We start from the raw sequence: 26,818 nt of genomic DNA, 5'->3' as shown, positions 1-26,818 counted from the left end.
GTATGTCTAGCATAAAGTTGGGGTCACATTGAAAAAAAAATTGTAAAGCTAATAAACGTCACACATCCAAGGATTATTTTGGGGAATTTTGATTCTGAAAAATTCTGAAAAATTCAGAATTTTCTCCAAACTATTCGGAGTTTTTCGGAATTATCAGAACTTTTCATAAATAAAATTCTCGGAAAAAAGCTCTTCGCACATCTGCTCACTCACAAGAAAGACGGTAAGAAAATCCCTTTAAAAACCGTTGGACGAAATAGCACGTGTTTTCAGCACCCGCTTGTATAGCATGATACACCACGTTTTCCGAAATCGACATTCACAATTCAGCCCTTGAGTCAACGAGTACCAGACACTCATATTTCGTATTTTCTGACCCATACTAACTAATCTGTTCTTTTCACAGTTTTCACTTCAACTCTCCTTTTTTACTCTCATTAATATACAATTGAACCCCCAAATCCTAAAAAGCTGTTATGACGGGAGGTTTTTTTTCAGGTTATTTTGTCCGGAGTTATGCATTACCAGGTTTGAACTGTATGTACATTAACACGAATGCTGGTTCTGACACTTCAATTTAAAGCCGCACGAGGATCGTAGCTTAAAAATATTGTAATCGAGCTTTTTACCGTTGACATACGAATGTAAGTTAAGCTAAGATCAAAAAGGGTTGGCTGGTTGTTGATTATGTTAGTGGTCATTAAATATGATCCCATAATTACTTAATTAATTTACTGATTATTCCTAACTGACACTTTATTGGAAATCCTCTAAACATAATTCACAGTGGGAGAAAGTGAAGAGGTCACAGTCCAATCGATGTTATTCATTCCACATTCCATGTTAATATTGATACGTAAATATCTTAACATTGGTAATGCACGTGGGTGGAATGAATAAGGACTGTAATTGTGACAGGCGGATAGTATAAAAAATTTGTGATCAATAAAATACGATTGCATTCACTTACCGGAAACATTTTGACGATTACTCCTTACAGTTTAACGTTGATACAATGATGAAAAAACAATTTGTTTTAAATTTTCTTATTGCTTGAATTACAAACACTTGACATTCAATTGAACATTTTTTGTATTAAACACTGGAAAAATAAATTTATTTAAAACATTAAATTTAAAATAAAATATTAATTGGAAACACTTTCAATCATCATCAACTGAAAAGTCATTTTGCTTCAGTTTAATTTCAGAGAACTTTTATGATTTTATTGAATTATCCTTAGAATTTGAAGAAAGAAAAAAAAACATTTTACCTTGACGTTAAATTACAATTATTTGATTGCAAAAATTACTCGAATTTGACCTATTCCTAATTCAAAAATAAAAATTATTTGGCAATTCCGAAATGTGTAACCACAAAAATAATCGAATATACCGTCAAGACACCGAAATACTATATTATTTATGAATCATGGATATTATAGAGAAGTTCAGCCGAAAATATCGAGGCATAACGTCATTTATAATAATTTGCAATCATTCTTGTATAACAATCAAGGTAATAATGTTTGGTGGATTTTTTCACTTCTTTCTATTCTCTCGCTTTGGAGAAATTTTCTGTGAAAGATATTCATAGTCAAGTCAAGGTCTTAGGTGATAATTATTTGAACTAAGCTGGGTGTAATATATTGATGGTTTTATGTGCAAACATAATATATGTCGGTGTGTGTTCATATATATTACCGACAATAATGTTAATAAGTGAATTTTTGTTTAACCAAACACTTTATTTACATTCATCATATAATTACACAAATAGTGTGTTTAGAGAAAGTAACTGATTACGCAATGGATTAAAATTGAAATTGCTAATATCGGATCTATTCATGGTTACATTTTCACAATCCAATCCGCCCGCCGGAACCCTTTTGCATGACAAATTTGTATATTTTGTTGCAGGGATACAATCCATTAAAAATGTCATTTCTCCTAGCAACAAAATTTAAGTACATTATACGCAATAATATCCAACCAATGCACCAAAATTAAATATGCAATCTACTCGTTTTAAATAACTTTCATAATTCTCATTGAAAATCGAAGGTAGTGCACTTATCAAAGGTTATAACTGCTATCCATCATATATATATAAATTTCAAGGTAAGTTTGTTGATACAATGCGAACGTTTATTCGATCGGATTCGGACAGTAATCAGTGCAGATATTAGTTGGTTTTTGTTTTGCTATTTAAAACTTTAACATCGACATTAAAAGCAGTTCCTCAATTCGAATTTTATTGATTCGATTTGGGGTACATAGTGATTTATAGCCAAAAATGTTTTCGACACGTCGTCATAGTCCGTCGTCGCGTCGAACTGGGTGTTATAAATAAAGTTGCATTTTATGATTGATTTTTAGCAATTTGAATGAAAACTAGTCTGTGGTTGTGGTTTTTCGAAAATATTTTCATATAAATTATTTATGTGTAGAACTAGCATTGACATTTGTTAAAAATAAATTTTATATTTTCTAGACCAACAAACATGTTTGCTTCAATTCAACTGTGTCGGTTTTTCAATTGGGAATTTTTCAACAAAAAGTTGTTTAAAAATAAATTTTCTTCAGCTGCTCAGACACAGACAGAGTCCATACGAAGTGCACGTCGCTTTTTTCAGTATGTCACTCTAGAAATATGTTAAAATTTCATGCAATGAATCGACTTACTCAATGTTTTGTATTTTAGCAAAAACGGCAGAAAAACAAAACACTACCAAGAAAGACAGAGTTTGTTGTTCAAACCATTCGAGTACGTTACACACACAGCATTCTTGAAATATTTTATATCCAATTTACATGTCAATCTTGCTCCAAAAAAAAACTATTTTCAAACAAAATTTATCTACAATGTTACACATAACAAGCATACATTCATGTAATCCTTAATCGCATAATAATTTTTGAGAAAACAAGTTTCTTGATTTGAAGACGATTTCGGATTCGCGTTAGTTAAATGGTTACATCATGCTAAATTGTACTATTGAACAACACAATATTTTATATGCTTTATCAATCTCTTAACAGACAATCTCTTTAAAAAAATGGTGAGAGTAATATTGCCATGCCTTGAAAACATTTGAAATTAAATAAGCGACATATTGATTGAGTTCTATATGTCTTCAAATGCGGATAAAATATTACCCGATTCAATTGGTATTTACTCATCCTTATGCGAAGAGTATAATTTCCATTTCCTGTTGTAATTTATAATCCACGATTAGTATTTGCACATCGTTAACGATGCTTCTATTCAACCAAAAAATTTACATTTCAAAATTTACTCGCACCTTTTGTTCACTTTGCGTACCTTGAATTCGCATAGGACCACTAATTACCCAACAGTTTCGAAGGAATGTTTCATTGAGAAGTAAAATGAAATTGTTCGATTGTTTTAATTTAAATGAATTGCACGAACTATATTGCGTTTGAACGGTTTGATTTAAACGTTTGCCTTTGTTGCAATCGTGTCGGTAAGCTTCTGAGATGTAACTGGGAAACTGTTTCGATTCCGAGCACTCTTCGATAATATAATTCATTTTGAAAGAATTAAATGTTAAAAATGGCCGGATATTTCCAAAATTGGTTGATTGTTTACAAAATAATTACAAAACAATTATTTTTATTATAAAATAATTATTGACTGTAATGATTCGTCGAAGGGACGTCCTACTTGCCAAATTATCATCTCTACGTAATCCTCTGATTAAAATCTCTACCATGTTCCTAATAGAATTTTAACCTATCACGGACAGTTACCAACCGTTAAAAAAAACGACTTCACGATAAGGACTGACTTCGGTCTTACATATGAATCAAAAATTATGTTTACAAAAATGAAGTAAAAGATTTGAAATCAATCTATTTAAAATACTTAAATCCAACTCCATGGGTGGAATTTGTGTCATGTACAGGTACAAATTTAGGATTTAATAATAGATTAGATAGTAAGATTCTGATAAGTTTGCCGTCTCTGAAAGGTTGAAGATATGAAAAGTTTAAGAAAAACCTTACACAAAAGGGTAGTAAATATTAGGGTTACTGGAACGCGAACACTCACTCATACATCTCACGAATACGTAATTTAATTGTGGCCCAATTTTTATTTCGCTTAAACAGAGTGTTTGTTTTATATCTACGAATTATCTAGTTGGGTCAATAATAACAAAGGCGCAATTAGAATAATAAAAAGATTAACATCCATTCAGGCAAGACAAAAAAAGAGCCATAGAATTCACAAACGTTGGAGACAAAAACAGCACCAACTACGATTACTACGGTACACAGGTTACACGTCCAAATAAAGAAAATAAAAATTGATTAATCAATCATAATTTCACAACTCAAAATAACACCAGCAATTTATGCTGAGAAAAAAGCTCTAACAATAAAACTATCCATCCAAATCTAGACAGTCAGAGACTTAGATCAAAATCTTATTTTTTCGTCGATGTATCAGACCTTATGTACCGGATGTCTTACTCATTTTTTTTTTACAGAAGCATGTTCGAACGATATTTTTTGTTGCGAAATGCAATTGAATTGAATTTGTGTATTTTATTACTTAACCCAAAACGAATTGAATGTTTAATTTTATCAAAAATTCACGTTCTGAAAAATATGCACATTTTCATTGTTCATAGAATGCTAATTTGTATAATGACTGTGGTCTAATTCTTTAAAGAAAATTGTTGCCTTAAGAAATATCTTAATGTGGTTCTGATAAACTGGAATTTGATTCGAAAAATGATGTGTGAAACAATGAGAAATTATTTTAACTATTCCACCTATGTGCTTAATTCTATCATATAATATCATCTATATGCATTGCAACAGGATTCTGCATGTTCCAACATTTCACACATATATATCTGATCTTTCTCGCCAGAAACGTGATAAATGAGCTTTCACTTGTAACAATTTTCACGCACAAACGAAAACTAAATACACTTTTCACTCATTTTCTAAGCGTTATCATTTAGATCAGTGATTTTATGTTCGGTTATGAGTTTCGGATATGAATATATACACAAAATCGTTATAATTAACAAATTAGATACGACCAAGTCATCGGTATTTTCTAGTCATTCATTTTTATAGTACAGTTATATAAAAAGGATTCCAGGCAAAATAACTTCAATTTGAAGTTTCCTTTTTATCAATTCCAAACGTGTTCTGGCCACCTCGAGAAAAGTGTAAGCCTAGGACAGATTTTTTCTTTTTTAATGGACACATCATATCGAATAGTGCTCCGAAAGAAGGAAATGAAATCTCGTGACAATGATAGCAGTATATTTGTAAATATACCTATGCTGTTTTAGGAAAGACACTCTTTTATACAACGACTGTGGTCGATAATGGCATAAAAATAGGCTCATCAGCTGGTTTTTCTAAGCAGAATATTTGTTAAAACTTTTGAAGTAAAAGATTTTACTGAAAAATGTGAGGTATAGTTAACCTTACTTCACAAGTGATACCAAACTTTACCTCAACTTTTTGAGGAAATACCTTAATTATCAATTGTTTGCCGACCTCGGATACTCCTCGATCGGCAGCTTTAACACAAGAAGTGCCATTTGCACCATTTGTCCCATAGGTACAAGAAAGTTATTAGCCTACCAAAAATAGTTTTAAAAATACAGGTGAAAGATTTAATGTTTATACCAAACTTGCTATTCATAATGAAAAACATTTGGTAGACAAGGCTAGCGAGTAGTCACCATTAACAAAAAAAAAACAAATTGTGTTTCAAGCTGAAAACTCGTCCGTAAAAATGAGTTCAGTCAAGAATGTTGAAATTTTAATTTAAAAAAATCGAATGCAGGGGCGATTATTAATTCCATCTTAAAAGCAAATTTTATCACTGATTCTCGAATCGTGTTTGACCTTGCACTCAACCTATTCAAAATAAAGTTTTCTTTGTGCGAAGTTTAAATCTGCTGCTTTTTTATTGCTTGAAAGGAATGGCTTTTCGAGTGTCCGATTCCGTTTGTAACGTCAGGATTATTAAAATCTGCTGGTTGAATGAATAAACGTCTCTTTTCGAAATAGCGACCGAGAAAAATTAGAAGAAATTGTGAATGATAGGTGGAGGATTTGAATTTTAAGTGACATTTTCTTAAAAGCTGAATTTCAATGATCATATAGCTGAATTGGAGAGTTTTTTTAGAGCGGAATTTTTTTTTAAATTAAACTTTGCTGATGCACTTCAGTTAAGTTATTTACTGTATCGAAACTTTCGATCTCAATACCAGATCGAAGTTAGTTGAAAAACACTGGAAGTGAATTTTTTTATAGTTTGGTTACACTGGTAAAGGTTTAAAATTAATGAACTCGACCGAATTGATCAACTCAAGTTCGCTATAAACTTTTATGTTACATAAAGCATACCAAAAAAAAAATCGTACGACTGACTGCTGTAATAATTCAAATATTTCGTATAAGCTGTAAAGCCGGCATAAATAATGTTTGATTGAAATGGATAATGGGAATATAATACAGATTATATTCAGATATTGTGTATGCTCGAGATGATTTCTTTTTTAAATAGCGGATAAAATTATGCAAAATTTATCTGATATGAGTGATGAAAATGCTTCCAAATAAATTTAATTTTCACATATATGCGAATGGAGGTATTTTTATTTAGATTTAAACAAAAAAACACTTTTTACGAATCCAATTCGTATATTAATTAGCATCACAATTTCAATTCACAATTTTAATTTATTTTATCTTTTTTTTATATTATTTTCTTCTTCTTTTAAACTCACTTTCATTCGACAACAAAAGACTATTTTTAATTTGACTGTTAAGCGTTTATTTAATTGGACCAAAAAAAGTATCGGTGAAAATTTATACTTAAAAAAAATATTTTGTTAAAATTGTATGCATGCACCACCAACAACAACAACTATTAATGCTTAAAAAATATGTGTATACCACGGTAAACAGTATATTGTGATCAATTTGAAGAAGAAAAAAACCAAAACAGAAAGACAATATTTTTCAAAAGTACTCTGTTCCGAAAAAATCAAAAAATAAATGTTAATCCAAGAGTAGAGCTGTCGTTATACTGAATTTAATGGTTAAAATTCAGGATGTTGGAGATGGATGGAATATCCACCAACTCTTTTGCAAATGGTACTTTCTATGCGAACGAATAAATAAACTGGTCAAAATGGTAGGGGAATTTATTATACAAAATCGTTCAAGGTGTGGTGGGTACATGTATGGTTCGGTTCGTTTTGGAGTATAGTGTCTGCTCTGTGGGTATATGATGGTTATATGGAATGAAAATTATTAATTGTGTTGTTCGCAGTGAGTATAATATCGGTATAAATGAACGTTGTAAAATGGGATTTATGATTTCGAGTTAAAAAACTTCTTTGGAATTTTAATTATTTTTTTTTTTGGTTTTGGTTTTGTTATAACCATATCGTCCGCAAGTTGGTGCACTTAAGTAAATAAAACCACCGAACTTTTATTTGATTGATTGCACTGCATTATTTCATGGACCGTTAATCGTCTTTAGCTTTTTGTTCAATTTTAGTAAAGTGTTCGATGTGTTAAGCGAAGCTTAATGAGAAAAAAGTTTGCATTTACAAATTTTGTCGGTTTGGCTTCAGATGTACTCAAGCCGATAAAATCTATTCAAGAAGGAAATTAAAAAAAAATGTTTTCCAACTTCAGTCTTTTTTTCGCTGGTAAAGGTTCTGAAAAGGATTAGAAATGATTCCAGTAAACATTCTTCTTATTTCTAAAATTTATTAAAATCCAATTAGGTTCGAGAAAAACCGAACTATGACTAGGGTAGTTCAATCAAGTTTGTAATTTCAATGGCAGTATAAAAAATACCCAATAAGGGCTCTAGAAAAGGCTTTAACTTTAGCACATGAATCGAATGGTTCAAATGTCTCGTTAATAATCCCCTTAAAAATCCCGTTAATCCTCTGATCCTCTGAGCCGTTGATAACTTTAGTTTAAGGCTGGAAATTACCAACATTGTCCAGTCCAAAGTGTCAACAGGTGTCACAAATCATAACATCCAACATTGTGTGCGATGTCAGTACAATTGATTGCACACAATAATCGGCGTCAACTTTAAAATGGTAGATGAACAAAAAATAGACTTAGTCTTTAGATCATATTTCTGAAAATGGAACCGAAAGTTTCATCATAAGCTAACACCTGTGAGTAAAGAAAGAGTAAGGTATTTTCTCACACTAGATGTCGATTGTCAACTCGAGGCGAAGCCGAGGTTTAAAAGCCATCGAAGATACATACCAATATAATCACACCTTTCCAAAACTTGGTTCCAACTTCAAATAAAAATTTTGACAGAGGTGCATAATCTAAATACTGATAACTGTATTTAGTTCAGTTTGTTACAAGGACAAGCAATGTCTAGCAACGCTACTTTCCTAAAATCACTTTAAAACTTTTGCAACGCGCTAACGCTTCAAATGTCTATGAAATAGTCTTTTACATAACTAAGGATGAAAACTAGAGTGTTCGTGTGAATGTTGGCAAAGCTGAGGTCAATAAGCACGACAAGCAAACGAAAACGAGACTTTTCATAATTTTGTCCTGAGTTACGTAATGCTAAAGGCGTCAAAAGTAGTGATTGAAACATTAAAAGTACGGTTTTCGATGCATGTAAAATTCGGTCAACTGATAATTGGCGCATTCAGTAGCTAAAGCCATTTTTCATTCTGTATCTACATTAATGCACCTGTCTCTTCCACGTACAAATCATTTTAATTGTCGCAAGCAAACATTCCAAATATTTCGTTGTTAAAAGATTGTGATCAGTAAGTTTTATTTGGACAACTTTTTTACAACGCCCGTCCAAAATATGCTACAATATTTTGCCAAGTATAAGTGTCTACATGAGGTCGTCGTAATAATATATTATTTGTACCAGCAAGCCAAAAATAGTGTTCCATTGCTTTTATAGCTTTCAATTTAATTATTTCATGATTTTTATTTGATATAACTGATTTCGTATGTAAACAAATCAGTTAAGAAATTTGCATACACACCGTTAGCTGTTTCGTAACAAGAAACTTTTTAGAGACAGAAACAAAAAATTGTTACGGTTTGATTTTTGAAGACCAATAGCCAAACTGCGTCGTTTAAAAAACGAAAAGAATAAGACGGGAATCCCGGTGTATATATTGTATACGAATATCGCAATGTCATTAACAATTATCAATTGCTTTTAATGAAAGTTTTTGTCTTTTCATTCTTTTCCTTCGATCGTTTTCCCTTCAGATGATGCTACACACGCACATCTAAGAAAAGTCTAACAGTGGTAACGAGTGGTAATTCTCCTTTCGTTATCGTTTTGTCCGGTGTAGACAATTAATCTTCACTCATGAACGGTGTTCATGAAAATTTTTTGACTAAAAGATTAATCGTTTGATTAATTGACACACACGTATATGCACAGACACCGTAGAGCTGTATTATTATGCTCGTAACTCACCAATCTGGTAGGTAAAATAGGTGGTCGACACGATCATTTCACCTTAATGGCGTTAAATTAAGCTAATTTTGGATGAAAGTAAATGAAAGAGCTCATTGTTTTGGCTATTAAAATGACTTTTCTATAAACATGTTTTGATTGAAATTGAAATCATTGGTTTTTTTGTGCCTTTACTGTACGCACGTACTTATACAATGTGAATGAAATTGAAGAAGATGGTGATTAGTGTAGATGTTGAAGTTTTCAACTTTGTGAATTAAAAGGAATTTTTGAATGAATTTTTAGGAGATACACAACGTCGTCCTTGAAATAAGACTTTTTAATTGGCAAAATGGTTCTTCACATTCCTTTTAGATTCACACAGTATTTCTATGTTTTTCCGATCGATCGTTCAAATTTGTGTTCATACAAAACCCAAAGCATTCCAGTGTGAAACGATCTTGCGAACGTTTCACATTCACCCAATAGTAAATTACTGTTCGTCAATTTATTTCTATAGTTTTAATGAGATTCATTATGTTGATAGACGACATTGTGAACGCCAAAATTGTTTTACTCTCATGTTAATGATTTGGATAGTTTGATCATACACGGAATAATTTAAAAACCAAGAAAAGTGGTCAATCTTTGCATTAACAATTTAAATCTATTGAAATTTAAGTAACGAACTTTTTTTCAAATGATTTGAAGATTGATTTGCTGATACGTAATGTGAAAATTGTGTCTGTAATCTTTTCATCTTTAATGAGTTTTAAGCTCTTAAACTTGATGTTGAATAGTTGTGCCTCATTAAACAGATGAGATCAGGCTTTGCTCATCTTCCGAATTTTAGGGGACATCCATAAATCCCATCAGCTGTTTCGACGTATTTCTGATCCACTCAATTTTTCCATGTATTCCCTATATATTCAACATGTCCTTTTCTCGCGTTATCCCTCCTCCCCTGAAGACCTGATGGGAGTTATCCGCTAATCGTCTTTCTATAACATGGTCCGAAGAAAGCATAGCAATACTGTGACTTAGGATATGTGGTTTTGAGTTAATAGGACATTACATCCGTGCTTCCAAATAGCTATTTAGATGAATGGAGATGTTAAAGCCGACCTGCCGGGCAGCTTTCCCAATCGTCAAAATAAAAATTCGGAAGCAATGACATGATGTGTGTATAAATTTCATTGACTTTACCTGAAATAACCAGTCAAAAAACCCCTAAAGGGTAAATGTGACGCAGGTCCTTTATCTTACTTACAAAATAACTGATATCGCTGAGGGTGACGCATTGTGCGTCGTACGCAAAAGTTTTATCAACAAAAAATTGACTCAAAAAATTTGTGAAAGAAAATTTTGCAAGAGCAACAACTCACACATACAAATTGGCTTTTATATGGCATTTGTATGGAGACTTTGGGGAGCTCCAGCTCCCAAGATATGGGTTTTTTCCAACTTTTGAAAATTCCATTCTTATTTTTGGGCCATTATTAGCCTATAACCAAAATTTCAGGAAAATCTATAGAAACGTTTGGAAGTTGCTGGATCCACTTTTCCATAGGAACTAAGAAACTAAGTAACTAACTAACGTAGGCGATTTCAGTTATCTAGAAGTCAAAAAGTTGCTGTAAATATGCTCCGCCGTCCTCAAAAAAATTGTGCTAAAACATTTTTGCGTCACGCCCGCTTACTAACGTTCGGGCATGATATGAGTAAAACGATATTTACATATTGCTGGATTCGCTTGGAAAAGAACCATTTTTTTTTACAGAACCTCATGAGCTGCAGCGTATTTTCATGCGAAACAACTTTAGTTTTGTAGACGGTCCACAATAAATGTCATATGAATTACCGTTATTGCAATGAAAAAATGTATAGTCAGAAACAACAATTCAATTTAATTACAAATGAGTCAATAGTCCCGTTCGTCATAAGTTATTATATGAACAGGTGAAAAATATATTACGAAAACAAGCCTGATTCCAAAATGAGGTTAGCTTTTGCCGTAGATGTAAACACATTGTAACAGTATTTCCGCTAAAAAAATGTACTTTTTAAACGTACAAATATTCATACCTTTCGACGAATATTTAATTGTATATTACAGTATCTGAGTATAACATTACTGTGATTATGGCCCCGCACGACCACTTATACCTAGTACATATATGTGCTATGTATATTCCTATTTCAACACATCACGAAATGTTTTCATATCCCTGAACAGACTACCACACTTTACCATTGGATCTATTACTTCATTTAATCTAAATATCTTCAGTAAATTGATCTTTTACTTCATTTATTTGAACATGAAGACCTCATTAGTCAGAGGTTTTCATTTATTCCTGAAGATGTTATCGATGAAGTCTCCAATTCCAAGAGCTATTAGCTCCAGTATTTCTTAAGAAAAGCTGCTTGTTCTAATCAGGAGTAAAATTACCTTTTATAAAGTTTTTATTTATCCACCTAAAATATGACCTTTAATTTATGAATACATCTTCCCTTGGAGACATGATGTCCCACAGATAGGTGTAATTCCATACATACAACGTAATCTATTATATGTGTAGAGTGCAGAACCAGAGAATTGAGTTCTGATAAATACGATCGATGCGATTTTTTACGATTTAAACGCTTGCGTGCTATTATTTCGTTTACAGTCGATTTTGATAGAATTTTAAATTCAATAACACTGCCGTGATACTGTGTACGTATAATACTGTAATCTAATATTGGGTCATGTTGATTAAAACAATTAGGTAGCAGCGGTAGCAGTTAGCAGCGATATGCTGATTATAAAGTGTATGTTCGTTAGGACATTGTTGATCATCGCGATTACGCTTGTTACGAATACTATTTTGATAAGCGCTAAAGCGATAAACGAAAATTCTGTTAACCTGAAGTCATGTTTATTTATCGGTGGAATCGACGAGAAGAATATGGCTTTTAAGGATGATACAGACGTGTATAATGCATTGAATTATCAGTGGAATAAGTGGGGCGGTCACATTGAACCAATGGCATATGTAGTGGCCAAAACCAATTCAGACATTCGAATTGCTACTATTTGCTGTAAATTACTAAATTTTCGTATTGTGGCTCGGGGTGGTGGACATTCATTTGATAAGAGGTGTTTTGGGGATTCTCGTTCGTTGATTGTTGATATGTCCGCAATGAATGAAATATCAATTGACCCGTCGAGAATGCATTGGGACGTCGGTGCAGGAGCTGAAACAGCGGTCATTACGGAAACGCTGTGGAATGAAGGTGAATACGTGGCAGCATTGGGTGTTTGTCCTACTGTTGGAGTAACCGGACTCGCCCTAGGCGGTGGTTTCGGATATTTTACCAGAATTTTCGGTCTATCATCGGACAATTTAGTTGAACTGCAGATGATCGATGCAAATGGAAATCTACAAATAATCAATGAAAGTACGAATGACGACCTGTTTTGGGCACTACGTGGTGGTGGAGGCGGATCTTTCGGGATTGTCACTAAACTGAAATTCAGACTGTATAAAGCTCCGAAATCTGTTACTTTTGGCAATTATTTTTATCACTTTGACGATTTCCAACAGTTCTATCAGGCATATCAGTCACTATTATCATCACCTTCAATACGCAACAATTTTGGATTATTACTCAAAATGCAGCATGACATTATTGAAATGGAAGTTTACGTGATGCAATTCGAAAATGCGGACACAATGTCTGTGGACATAGACCAAATTCTTGGTTCATTTTCGTTTCCGAAAGCAATCAAATCTACTCTTAAACTAATGTCATATCCCGATTTCTATTTGAAAACAGTACAGCCATATTCCCCAATGACTAAGTTAACAACGCTATCACAACTAAAGGAAATTGATCGTCATTTCCCGGCAGCCTGGATGGAAAGCAAATCAATGTTTGTAAATAAACTTCTGAGCAGAGAAGAGATTTCCGAACTATATGCTCTAATGAAACCTATGCTACCATATGCGACGTTATTCTTTGAACACAATGGGGGCGCAATTGACGAGCATTCACGTACAGAAACAGCATTCGTTCACCGGAACAATTTGTACAGTCTTCAGCTAGACACACTTTTCGTTGATTTTAATTATACAGCAAATTCAGCAGTGAATGCATTTTATGATGCGAGCAAACGTTTGTTGAATCATCAAGAATCGTATCAGAATTACGTCGATCCAACGATGGTTGATTATCTTCAACGATATTATGGTGAAAATTTGGAAAGACTCATAAAAATTAAAACGAAATACGATCCGGAAAATCTATTCCGTCATCAACAATCCATACCAACAGCAGACAGATCCGTTTCAGTACTTTATATGTAGTGGAGGTGCACATTGATTTAGGATATTAGACTAAATTTATGATAAAAAGTGATACAAACGGTTTTAATTTGAGGTACATGGTCAACTGTGCATCGGCACTTATGTCTAGAAATAAGCATTGTTGTTTAACTCTGCAAGATGTTAGACAGAAACTATCCGCTTGTACAAAAAAAGGGAATAAAATTTTGCGATTTTGGCTTCAATTTTTTAATACAAAAAATATGGACAGTGCTCACTTATCACAAATTTGCATTAATTCGAACCGTTTATTGGTATGTTCCGCGTGATGTCTGCCTCAAACAATCAAGTTGTATTACTGTCAGTCCATTTCCATATTCCGTTACACCTTTAACGATAAACAATGTGTACGGAAGAAGACCATTGAAAGACCGTAAGCATTCCAAAATTCCAACAAAGTGCTAGCCCCAGGGGCCATTGTAAACTTCATACTTTGTGCTCTACTGAGTGATGTTGATGTAAAGCTTCGAAAGCACACGTACATACCTGGTCTGGTGTTAAATTTCATGCTGATACCTCTGTACAGATTCTTTGCAAGAACTGGAAATAGTTCCCCCCGACTTCCAACGGATCTGTACATCAAACACAAATAGCCGTTGTAACGGTAGTCAGTGGTTCCGTTTCTATAATCCCGTGTGTCTTTATTGAAATTTTTGTACATTGGTGGACTCTCCAGTGTATAAGCTATTGCAGCAATGGCGTAGTTATCGTTTCCAAACACTCTTCGAAGTTTATCTTTTTGCAACATGAATCTTCGCGTACCCTCTTCCCAAGCTTCTTGCAATTCAAGATTATTCGTCTGCGCCCAAAACATATTCGTCAGATTTTTGAAACAATGTATCACTGAATGGAAATTCTATCGTTGGTGGTTGGCTCGATCCTAGTTGAATAATTCCCTCTTTGGGATTGTCTTCCACATATCTTTTTATTCGAAATGGTTCCCGTGTCATTTTTCTAAAAAAAAATCGACTGGTTATAAGAGACTCACAACGGCGTTTGCAAAGAAAATGATTACCCCGGGTAATGACTAGGCTGATAACCAATATAAAAGCAAAATAGCACATTTTGTACGAGTGATGAAAAGTTGAAATTTTCGGTACTAGTCGTAAGCTTGTCCTAGGTTCCAAGTTGTGTATTTGATAAGTGGGGTGTTACAGCCCGACCCGAAGGGGAACAACTTGGAACCTCGTAAGTGCAATGGCTTACGTGATTAGGAAATGTAAATGAAAATGAAACATGCCGTAACACGTAAAAGTCCAGGCTCTGTCTGGAAACCTCTCACACGCTAAAAAACCATTTTAGTCCTAGGTACGAAATGTACTATTTCTCTGAATAATTAAAGAAGAAAAAATAATTAAAAAGGCACGTTGAACATGTTACTAATTAATTGATAGGGATAGGCTAGCCTAGTGAGGTCTTTTTCCAATTTCTGATGGCGAATATTTTGTTGCTGTTACTAATCCGCAATCTGAAGAACTTATGGTTGATCAGAATAGTATTTTTCGTTACGAGTGATGAAAAGTGGAATTTTTCAGGACTAGTCGTAAGCCGAAAAATTCTGCTTTCATCACGAGTTACGAACTACGTTTTTTGTGCCGTAAGAATCATAATGAGACGGAACACACAAACAATAACAAGGAAATCACGTAGGTCGTAGGTGCGTGCAGTGACGAAAAACATCGAATTATAATTCTAAGGCACAAAATAGTACATTTCGTACCTAGGAATAAAAGTCTTTTTTAGCGTGTGAGAATACCACGGACTAAAAGTCTTTTTTTGCGTATTCGATTCCAGACCTCGCTTTCGGCTCTGTCTGGAAACTTTTCACACGCTAAAAAAGACCTTTAGTCCTAGGTACGAAATGTACTATTTTTAAACGTCATTTGTAGAGAGCTTATGATTTATCGAATGATGAAACTATTTGGAATATTCTGATTTATGAAATAGAAAGAGTGTTGATCAAAGACTATACGATTATTCTTGGTTTAGGTTTCAAAAGCATAACTAGGGATAAAAGTTGAAAAGTCTCGTTTTCGTGTGTTTATTGACCTTCGATTTTTTTTTCCGAAATCTGCTGACTGCAGTTCCTGTTCGTGAAGCAAAGCCGCCAATAAGATCCGATCAATTTGTTCTTTTATTCATATTCACGTATCCAATACCAATACATGTCATTAACACTTTCTTTGCTCCCGGCAAGCAATCATCGTCTTCATCCTCATCAATTTCCCGTTTTGGATTATCCAATTTGAATGTGATTGAGAAAAATTCACGTAAATGCTGTAAAAAGTGTATTGTGTAGCCAGTGAATGGTCCGACTAGAAATTTCGACACATCCTTCTGAGCTAATGCCATGAATAATGCAACCAGCCATTGAAAACTTGAATCGACACAACCGCCGCGGTATATTTCTTCGAGTAATTTATGTGCAGCAGCTACGCCCAGATCTTCTGGAATCGATGGATCTTGACCCTTGGAGAACAGAAGGTAGAATTATGAAAAATTACTTTCAAATGAATAATTCGCCGAGCTTACCGATGACACTGCATTTGAAACCACGTCGGTCGAGTAAAAAACACCGTCTGTTGTTTCGGCAACCAAGTTGATACCGAATCCGGGACTATTACCAGCCTGTTTGCCTTTTGTCTGATCAGAATACAAGTAAATGTCGGGCAAAAAATTCAACAGAACTCCTTTAGCCGCTTCAATAGTTCTATTGGCAAAAGCTGGTGACACCTTTGATGCGTAGACAGTTCCACGAATACGTTTCACCATTCCAGGTTTTTCGAATTGAATTGCACGAAGATTTTTTCGAACTGGACATTTGAATACAATTTCACCACCGCCCAGCGGCTTTAACCCTCGCTGCTTGATCTTGAGTTCAAGACCATCGTCGACGACCAAAAATTTCTTCAATGTCTGTAAAGCTGACGATTTAATGTAGTCCACCGATGGACTATCGCTGCTGTTTGTAACACCCTTTAACGTTGCATTCAACGGAACCTTACAAAATGGTCCTAACGCTATGAGGACGTCAAGGTAATATCCTGAATTGAAGTACACAAAAAAACTCTAATTTTTGTCGCCTAGTCACGTTTAATGGATTAACTTACCGATTCCTCTGTCTACATTGCAGTTATGTTGTACACTTCCACCGTCAAGTAGACCTGGTCGGTAATAAAGTGACGTTCCACTTTCTGTTATCTCAATTTTGGTTCCATTTGTGATTTTATCGAGTAATCGAATGAGACTAGCTTCGTAGTCGCGCAGTCCCGGTGCATCGTGCTCACTACGAATATTGTTTATCCGAACCGCTTTACCACTGAGTGTTGCGAGTACAAGTCGTTGCTTTAAATAATTGCTCCCGCTGTATGTTAATAGGTTATTCTCAATAATTGCTGTCATTGTTGGTTTGTTGCACTTTTTTTTAAATACAAATTGTTTCTCTCGATAATATTAACAACTGCCTGAAGCTGATGTTTATTTCACAATGAAAACACGTTGCTTTGTTATGCTGTCAAATGTGTCAAAAATAAAATTTAGTTTCATTTCACTTGTTTCGTATTTCGGCGGCAATATTTTGAAATGTGTTCCTTGCATCCGTAAGTGTAAGCCTGCCTGAGTGCTAGAAGACAATGATGTCTTATTGCTTCACAAGATAGACATAAGATAATTTACAAAGATGGCTTTATTCCTTCAAGATCCCTATAAAACAAAATAATCCAAATCTACATACATTTACAGACTCAGAGCTCACGAGCATTATCGTCCTACATCAGGTCGCGGAAGTCATCAAAATTGGTGTTAACATGAAGAATTGGAGTTAAATGAAGAACATTTTTGTTGGAAGATCGGGTGTCTCATTTTTGAATTTTCAACTTGTTAGGAACAGCAAACCTTCCACAAGAAAATTTTTATTTTTCAATTGCATTTTTCACCAGACTGCAATGCTTTAATTTTGACCAATGAATGTACAAACCAGGTATGGTCTGTTCATACAAACCGGAGGACATGGCGATTTCATATAAACAAACTCACCGCTCATATGTAATCGCTATGTCCTCCGCTCCATACAAAGTTTGACATTCGACCATACCTTGTGTTGACGTTCATTGATTTTGACTCCATTTAAGATTTGCTATTGAGGATGTTATTAGGGTTATTAGAAGTTTTCCGGTGAGTTCTTCTGGAGGGATTGATGGGTTACGTCGGTTACGTCCTAGACACTTAAAAGATCTTATATCTTTTGCTTGTGGTGATTCAGCAAATCGATTGTTAAAAAAGACTCCTGCATTTATGGATGTTACCAAGGGTGGTAAAGTGCAGAGTGAAGTTACGAAGATCCTTTTTGGTGCTTCTTTGACTGCTCTTTTGAAGGGAGAAACTGATGTAAGGCTAATAGCGGTTGGGGTTGTTTGGAGACGCTTAGCAGGGAAAATTGCGTGTATTAATATTATAGGGAAAAGTTAGTTGAAAAGTTGAAGCCGTTTCAGTGGGGTTTCGGCATTGAGGGTGGTGCTGAAGCATTGGTTCATGCTTGGTTTTGTATGACTGTTCATGCTGAACCAATGGTGCTTGTTAAGTTTGACTTTAGGAATGCGTTAGGAAGTTCATGCTAGGAGAAGTGAAGGACGTTTGTCCGGAGTTGTTGCCATTGTTGCAGCAGGCGTACAGGCTTCCTTCAAATCTTTATTTTACTGATGAAACGCTTTTTTCTAAAAGAGGGTATCGGCAGGGTGATCCTTTAGGTCCTCCTGGTTTTTGTATTGGTATTATGAGAATGACTCAGTCTCTCGTGTCTAGGTTAAATGGGTGGTATTTAGACGATGGTACTGTAGGTGATGTTCTGTCAGCTGTTCTGCAGGATATTAGGAAGGTATTGTCCTTTTGTGAAACATCAGGCGGATAAGTGTAAAGTATTTTTTGTGAATGCTTCTGCTGAGGACGAGGCTTGCATGTATGCTGATATTCAGCTCTGTTGCCAGGGATTAAAAGGGTTGATCAGTCTTCACTTCATATTTTAGGCTCATTTTAGGCCGATCTTCGAATTAAGTTTAGAAAGAATGTTTTCTTCGAAGATAGAGTCAATTAGTTTGATGTGTGATCGTTTGAAGTTGATGGATGTTCATCTTGCTTGGGAAATCTTTGAGTAGTTGTAGGTTTAATTACTTGTTGCGTCCTTGTAAGGCTTTTTTGTTGTTGGATAAGCTTAAAGCTGTAGACGAGATTTTCCGTTCTACGCTGGATTACTAACTAACACGAGGGTGGACGGGTTTTCATGGGATCAGGCGTCTCTCCCATTGTCTTTTGGGGGTATGGGTATTAGAAAAGTAGAAGATTTGGCAGTACCAGCCTATTTGTCATCTGTTTATTCATCATCAGATTTGTCAAATGAATTACTTCAAAAGTTTAATTTACAAATAATTGATGACTTGGTTTTGCGTATGATTGAGGCAATCCCTCAAGATTGTGTTCCAGACAATGATATCCTTAGGAAAGAGCAAAAGAATTGGGATCTCCCAAGGATCGGAAATGTTTGATTCTAGTGAGCCGACTGCTCGTGCTCGACTACTTGCGTCATCAACTAAAGAGTCTTCAAAATGGCTGAAAGTGGTTCCATCGAGTCAGTTAGGCCTACTATTAGATAACAATTCTGCAAGAATTGCTGTTGGTCTTCGTTTGGGCAGCCAAATATGCGAGGAACATAAATGTATTTGTGGAAAGAAGAACCGCTTACACGGTTTATCTTGCAATAAAAGCGGAGGATGGATTCCAGGACATGGTGAAGTTAATAAAATCTTTTCTCATGCATTTTCCTCTGCAGGTTTTCCGAATCTGTTACAACCTTCGGTAAAAGACCGGACGATGTGACTCTAATTCCATGGAGTCACGGTAAACCGACTTTGTGGAATTTAACCATTAGAGACACACTAGCTCCATCTTATATAAGTCAATCATCCAAAAAATCTGGATCAATTGCAGATAATGCTGAAAGATTCAAGCATAATCATTACATACGTTTAAAAGAAAATTATTTATTTACACCAATTGATTTTGAATCATGATTCTAGTGCCGAAACAAGTACATTTATTAAGAAATTGGGTTCATTAATGCGAAAAGCTTCTGGCGAACCACGCTCCATAGATTACCTATTGCAAAAGGTTTCTATTGCAATTCAACGGAGAAACGCTAGTTGCATCTTGGGGACTTTGGGACGTAATAGAGTTGATGATTTTTATTTATTGTAAATATTTGTTTTTTAGCGTCTGTAAAGATCGTTTTTTACTGGTTGCGCCTGGCACCCCTTTTTTCGCTTTTAAATAAACAATTTAACTATCTAACAACATGTTACCATTCTCTATCCGAAACTCGATGAGCTCGTTTAATCGGATCTAATGATACCATCCCGTGTGACAAGAAACCTTTAATCCTACCCTTAGCACTAACAGGAGCAAGTGCATACCTCAGTCAGCTTCTTTTTTTATTAAAATTCAGCCGCTCCAGCCAGCAGAGCTTTCACTGGGGCCTCTGCAGTCAGAAAACACAATAGAGGAACCAAATTTGACGCAAAACGAGGCATTGCTGCCACATGAAGTTAGAGTACTGCGCCGACAGGCCAATGCGTTTTTTTTGTAGATTTGTTAAATTTGTAATTTGTCCATCCAAAACATCATAGACCATCGGCTTCTTCTTTTTCAGTCTCTTTCTATCCACTGCTGGACGTAGGCCTCCCCAAATTCTCTGCCATTCCGAACGATCCGTCGCCACTTGTCGGCTTCATGTTCAACGAATTTAAAAATTTGCTGTCTAGTCTATAAACTAACGTCTGAGACATGTTTTTTTTCATTTTTTTAAAAATTAATTTGAAACTTGCGTCACTGTGCCATATTAGAGTGTTGAGAAGTACAGGTAGAGAGTATCTACACTCTACAGACATTATGGTGATGTTAGGGTTTGTAACGACTTTTGTTGTCTTGCAGTCAGAAGCTGCGTCACTACTGTCTTGCTCAAAACCGGGTTTTCACATTTTCTGGTCACAAAACAACAAAGTACCGTAATGACATTTTTTGTTGAGGCGTGCGGGATGAATTCCTCGCCTTCGGCTCGAAATACAATCTCCCCACACGTCTCCACAATCGATTCCGTAATTTCGGTATTCACAATTTTCATATTCTAACTTCACGTTCAGCTGCTTTTCACAACAAAACCATTGAATCGGTAGAAGATCATTAAAAAAACGCTGACAATTTCTTGGAGAATTTTAAAATTTTATTGATAAATCGTGAAAAATCATAATTTATGACATACAAATATAAGAGGCGCATGTACTGTATCCAGAACCTCTCCACCAATTCATCATGAATGTTTACGTGTGTGTAAAATATGTTTAAGTTAATTTTTTAATTTTTTTGTTTAGAATATTTTTAATGTAGATCATTAATTCGACCCGTACGATCCATACAATCACAATAACGGACATTAAATGATCCCATCACAAATGTCAAATTCAATGCCAATACAGGAAATAAATCAAGTCGTCTGTATAGATGGGACTCACGTATGAATTATCCGGCGATTCCTAAGATGAAACTCTTGTTTCTTTGATAATTGATGGACCCATCTCATGATGTTGGCAAAGAAAAAAAATCATCGGAAAATGGTAATTGGCATACGAACGTTTGCTTGATAGACTTATTCTCATAGGGAAATGCAGTGCAGTGAATCATTTTCTTTGTGGATAGAATTGCAGTTAAAATAAATATTGAAGGCATAAATACGTAATGTCTAATATTTTCTGTGTGTGTGAGTGAGTGTGTGACTGTGTGTATTCACTAAGGGTGGTCCTAACTTGTTCCAGATTTAAATGGCGCGTCTTCCAATTTGTTTCTTTGTATAACTAAAATTTATCAGAAATGGCTCTTTCGTCGTACGGGTCTACATCAAACTGACAAAACAGTCAATCCAATACTTTTTACTGATTATAATATAACGCTCAAACTACGATTACTTCCAACGAACTACTTGCATTACTAACTTGTCATAGAATTCGAAGGGTGGGAGCAGAGGTCATTTAAAAAATATTCTTTAAATGCCTACCGCTTTACTTTTCACCCTCCTTTTTGGCCAGATTGACCACACGAACTGCATCGTGTTGGAAAGTAGTGCCGAACACCGCATTGCAAGCAGCAATAGCAACGGCTTTCCGTGCTAATTTTTTGGTACGATCCTGTCCGACAAACGACTGGCCATCAATTGTTACACCGAAACGGTGTAAGACATTCGGAGTGGTTCCCTCGCTGCCAAGATCAACATACTGAGTGTTTGGTCTCATCTGAATGGAAAGCGGTAAAAAAACCGAAAAATTAATTTCTCAACAGATTGATTAGACGGTAATGTTGACGTTACCATTGATAGCAGCATTGATGGGTGCATTGTTTCGTGGTTCGCTGGCAATTCGGATTTATCAGCCGATACTTTTGGCGCAATCTAATGATAATCGAACGTTAAATTCAATCTACATATGACATTCCCAATGACTTACCACTTTCTCTTGAGGATTGGTAGACTTCAGGTCGGGAATTTCGAATCCTTCGTTTTGCCACTCTGAGAAAAGTTTGTGAAGTGCAAATGAAGCTAAGTGCATCATCGGTACTTCCACTGCATTCGGTTCTCCCTCTTTCATATCGACATCTTCCGTCTCCATTGTTTCACTGCCATCAGCTGCCGTAATCTTTTTTGGTCGTTCCACCATTTTCTGGATAATTAAATCGCGCAGTGCTTTTTCGGATGCATCATTTTTCGCTTGCGTTTTCGACGTACCTTTCGTGTGTGACAATAGAATTACTGTCAGTGGATTATTTCCTAATTAAATTGGAATGGAAGATGTCATACCTCTGCCCTCATAGCGAACGTTATTGACCAACACTTCAGCTAGAAAGCCCTTAGCGTCCGCATTGATTTTAAAATCACAATTTTTGTTGCCAATCAACTCGTACAGTGCCATTAATGCATTTTTCGGTGTCAGCAATTTTCGTAGACGACGGTTTTGACGCTGACGAATTTCGCGAGCGGAAGCCTTCTTCTTCGTTCGATGCAGAAATGGCTTCGGAGGCATATCCTCACTGCCACCCGATTCGATTGTCGCATTGGATTGGTCCATTTTCTCATTAACGTTAAATGGATTGGTTTCCTGGACTTGGGGAATCGGTGCCAAGTTTGCAGTATTGACGGCAGTTCTTTGTGGATGTTGTGATATTAGATTCGGCTGATACATTTGTGCGGGAGGTTGTTGTTGCTGTTGTTGTTGTTGACGCTGCTGATTAGCATTCGACGCATTATTTGTTTGGTAGACAGGCTTTTGAACAGCCTGCGGAGTGTATGTTTGCTGTTGAAGAGAAATTAGTGAACCAAAAACATGTTAGTGAGCTGCTTCGTTTGTTGTAGCGATTTTTGTTTTGTAATTGTTGATGGATCTAATAAATACGCGTGTTTGTCTCCACTCACGTAAAAGTAATATTTTTTTTTTGTTGGAAATTTGATCAAAACACATTCAATTCATTAGATCTTTTGGTTGTATAGTCAATGTTACTCAATCAAACCTTTATCCAGTCTTCATCCACACTCTCTCTTTTTCTCTCTCCCTTCAGAATGTATCGGCGAATTAGTAGCTCCAGTCTTTATCTCCGATTTTAGTGGATATCCCATAGTCATAGCCATGGACATTTCTAAAGCATTTCATCTAACCCAAAACGAACAAAACCTTAAGATATAATTTATTGTTTGGCAATTGATTTGCCCGCACCCAATCATTCGCATTTTTTTGGTAAATCATCAAATCAATCAATTTGGAATTTGAATTTTTGAATGTGAATTTAGTGGTCAGAAAAAAAAATTCGATTCTAAAGCAAAATCAGTTATGGTGGCCTTTACGGCCATATATGTGCTTGTAATGGAAACAAGACGATGGACATATCACTTTGACATTTCCTATGAGTGATATTGTGCATGGTTGCAATGTCTCTTAGTTAAGTGGCCTATGAAGTTTGCAGCTCGGAATTTGGGAGCATTTCCATTACTTTGCAATCAGTTGAAGTACATTTAGAAAAAAAAAAGAAATAAAAAGTAGTTAGGGACGGTAGGCCAAAACAATAAGCTACGAAAAGAACATTCTAATTTTCGATTTGAGCCAGGGCAAACGTTTTTTCTCTGAGTAAAACGGAATTTAGCCCAAATTTGCTACATCCATCGGCAATATCAATTGCAAATTCGAGATTCACTGAGACACCAAAATACTTGGTATTGTTACACCATTTTTTGTTGGCCGAATCAAAGAGACTCCGGAACGGGTGGCCCTTGCCACAGTTAATTAAGAATGGGAAATTATAAATCCTAAAAATCGTGTCGCATTGATCGATGATAAATTGGAGGCCGCATAAAGAATTGATTTGATTTGATCGAAAAAAGAGCGAAATGTTTGAGTGAATCGAAGAAACTAATTGCTGTTGAAATTATATTTAATATAACTTCGTTTTGAAGGCTTTTCATTGCATACAAATGAACATAAACTATAATTTCTTTCTTTTTTTCTACATATTGCAAAGTGTTCTCACACGTAAACGGAGGACACATGTTCGTCTAAAATAAAAACAAAACAAATACCAGCAATTAGAACACAGCTCTAATTTCAGAATACAAGACTACACAGCTGACTTGCTAATATAAAATGCTAAGACATCGCAGTGGTAACAACGGATGGAAGACAACCAACACAAAACAAATGGAGCTAAAGATCTTTAACTTCATTATTTCGATAAAAGAATTCGGTTTCAGCGGCTAATTTAAGAGAAAACCGTTTCACAATTATGTGCTCAAGTTAAACTAAATTCTGTCACATTTCCTCAGGCCGAAAACACACTAGAAGTTTTGCGTTGCAGAGATTGACGCTTTCATAGTCAGAAAAAATGCAACTGATATCAACAACGTAAAATTACTCGTATGTCTTTGGCCTTAAATCGTAGAAACAGTTCCCTCGAAACAGGCCTAGTGATGAAATAAGAAAATTGATCTAAGAAAATGATTTATGTTGATATCAATAGCTCCGTTTACACTTCGATTGAACCATCAATTTCTATGCGATATTGAAGCATAAAAAATGCCAGTCACAGTCTCGGCTTATAGTAAGTAAAATTAAAATTAAAACTTAAACATAAGTGGGTGGGGATTTGATGTAAATTGAAGACCTGTCATTAGATCTACCAAAATTAAAGATCTTATCGCATATCAAGTGAAAGCGCCATGATTCATATATACATCAAAATAAACAATTTTTGAAGATCATTGCAAACAACAAATATTTGAATGGATACACCACAATCGATTGCCGATAGCTTTGAATTTTGGAAAAAATATTTATTTTTTATTCAAATTGCGAAGATATTCGCTTGAATGTAGGAAAATGTCAGAAAATCGACAAACTATGACTGGATATTCAGTCTGACAAGTGGAATTAAATCGAAAGGACGTCACGAAAATTGTTCAAAACATCGAACGAATAACAGGATTTTTTTTTGTTGTAAAAACAAAATGGCGATAAACATTCTGGGTCATTTTTAAACGCTCATAACTTTTGTTTATCAAATTAAGATTTTCAAAATAGAAGAAAATGTAAAAACTAAACTAGCGATCGAGATGTATCGAAAATAGACAAATGAAATTTTCAAGCACGTTACGATACTCCTCACACGCTCTTTGCATTAGTTATACCCGATTGCTATGCTAAAACTTTGTGTCGTTTAAACAAAATTGAAATTTCAATGAATTTAATCACTTACTCGACTTACTTCATTGTTTCCATAGTTTTTTTGATTTATTCCACGCTGGGGTTGAGATCGCACTTGGCGGGTATTCATTTTGCAAATAAATAAATGATTCAATATATCAAGAAGTAAAACTTTTCCGTGCAAATTCTGCTTCACGGCCAGAAACAATCAATTTTTCTACTTTTGCCAGCCGGCTTGACAGATATGGCGTTGACACATTCATCAACGAACTCTACGTGACGTGGATCGTGCATTTCAATGCATTCTCCATCTGTCAAATTCATTGATAGAGTATTTACGAAATACAGCTTTAGCCCGTCGAGCCATGCCAAAGTATATATTTTATTCGATTTAATTTGACAGATTATATCAGTACTTTACACGGACAATGTTTTCCAAGGCTGTAAACTTTGAGGTCTCGGTACACTGAAATCGTGAGACCTCTAACCTTCCTGATATTTAAGCTTGAAATGTGTGCCCTGTAGCTTAATGTAACTATGTAGAACTTATTTTTGAATTTTTAGCGGGACTACGGCGTTAAGAGCGCTTAACCCTTGGCAAATTTCTAGCCTACATTTGTGCGCAAAAATATTCGTTTTTTGATGATTTCTCTGAACCAAAAACTCTTTCTGAAAAAGTAATTAAAGCTCGCAAAAATGTGTTACTTTTAAAGGAAAAATTGGTTTGTGAGTCATAACTTTACCCACTTGGAGAAACCCTAGCAAAATGTGTAATTACAAATGTAGGCTAGAAATTTGCCAAGGGGTGAGCGCTCCTTATATGATTTTTTTAATTAATGTATCTTGCATCCAAATACAGAGATTGGAGCAGTGGTGCGTGCAGTGGTTCTGATAAAAAATCACAGAAATATGCACTGATACTGATACTGATGTAAAGGGATTTTAAGGGATTAACAGCGACCGTTTTTTTTTTTGGAATTAAAATGTAATGCCATCCGAAATTACTATTATTAGGTCCAGAAAGGTAAATTTAAGGTAAATCAAATTGAAATGATTGATTATAGACATTTTTGCCTCCGTCGTGATTCGACAACAAGTATATAGTATAGTCTCACATAGCGATCGTCGGTCAATCCAAATTTTGGAATCGGCGATTAAGAAATGTAAAGCGTTTATGGGCATGAAGTC

The 26,818-nt window shown here is 35.1% G+C and overlaps 4 protein-coding genes across 6 annotated transcripts in view; 1 reads left to right on the top strand and 3 right to left on the bottom strand.

Annotated features, from left to right (window-relative positions):
• The window catches only part of LOC119068609, a 44,895-nt gene extending 37,760 nt beyond the window's left edge, over positions 1–7,135 (bottom strand). Inside the window, exons 1-2 of the mRNA XM_037172268.1 lie at positions 6,957–7,135; positions 971–1,102 (exon numbers count right to left, since the gene is read on the bottom strand). Coding sequence (XP_037028163.1) covers positions 971–979 — 9 coding nt within the window. The 5' untranslated portion in view covers positions 980–1,102; positions 6,957–7,135. The remainder of the gene's footprint in view (positions 1–970; positions 1,103–6,956) is intronic.
• A 5,299-nt stretch (positions 7,136–12,434) lies between these two features.
• Positions 12,435–13,835, top strand: LOC119068945 (uncharacterized FAD-linked oxidoreductase YvdP-like). The gene has a single exon (XM_037172810.1). It carries the CDS (start codon positions 12,435–12,437, stop codon positions 13,833–13,835), a length of 1,401 nt encoding a protein of 466 aa, XP_037028705.1.
• A 2,131-nt stretch (positions 13,836–15,966) lies between these two features.
• On the bottom strand, positions 15,967–17,375 carry LOC119068608 (probable RNA 3'-terminal phosphate cyclase-like protein). The gene is made up of 3 exons (XM_037172267.1): positions 16,964–17,375; positions 16,386–16,897; positions 15,967–16,322 (listed from the first exon to the last, which is right to left on the bottom strand). The coding sequence occupies exons 1-3, from the start codon at positions 17,253–17,255 to the stop codon at positions 15,975–15,977; spliced, it is 1,152 nt and encodes a 383-aa protein (XP_037028162.1). The 5' UTR covers positions 17,256–17,375; the 3' UTR covers positions 15,967–15,974.
• Positions 17,376–21,129: 3,754 nt separating this feature from the next.
• LOC119068607 lies at positions 21,130–25,922 on the bottom strand. Of its 3 annotated transcripts, XM_037172266.1 has the most exons (6): positions 25,692–25,878; positions 23,451–24,486; positions 22,744–23,236; positions 22,394–22,671; positions 22,258–22,338; positions 21,130–22,183 (listed from the first exon to the last, which is right to left on the bottom strand). In XM_037172266.1, exons 3-6 carry the CDS (start codon positions 23,123–23,125, stop codon positions 21,953–21,955), a joined length of 972 nt encoding a protein of 323 aa, XP_037028161.1. In that variant the 5' UTR covers positions 23,126–23,236; positions 23,451–24,486; positions 25,692–25,878; the 3' UTR covers positions 21,130–21,952. The 3 variants fall into 3 exon arrangements, with proteins under 3 accessions (XP_037028161.1, XP_037028159.1, XP_037028160.1); XM_037172264.1 differs by lacking the exon at positions 23,451–24,486 and having other exon boundaries at positions 25,683–25,922; XM_037172265.1 differs by lacking the exon at positions 23,451–24,486 and having other exon boundaries at positions 25,692–25,903.
• Positions 25,923–26,818: the final 896 nt, after the last annotated feature.

The sequence above is a fragment of the Bradysia coprophila genome (assembly GCF_014529535.1).
Source record: "Bradysia coprophila strain Holo2 chromosome X unlocalized genomic scaffold, BU_Bcop_v1 contig_20, whole genome shotgun sequence".
NCBI classification, from domain to species: domain Eukaryota; kingdom Metazoa; phylum Arthropoda; class Insecta; order Diptera; family Sciaridae; genus Bradysia; species Bradysia coprophila.
Note: the sequence above shows the minus strand (reverse complement) of the source record. Positions and strands in the feature narration are given on the sequence as shown.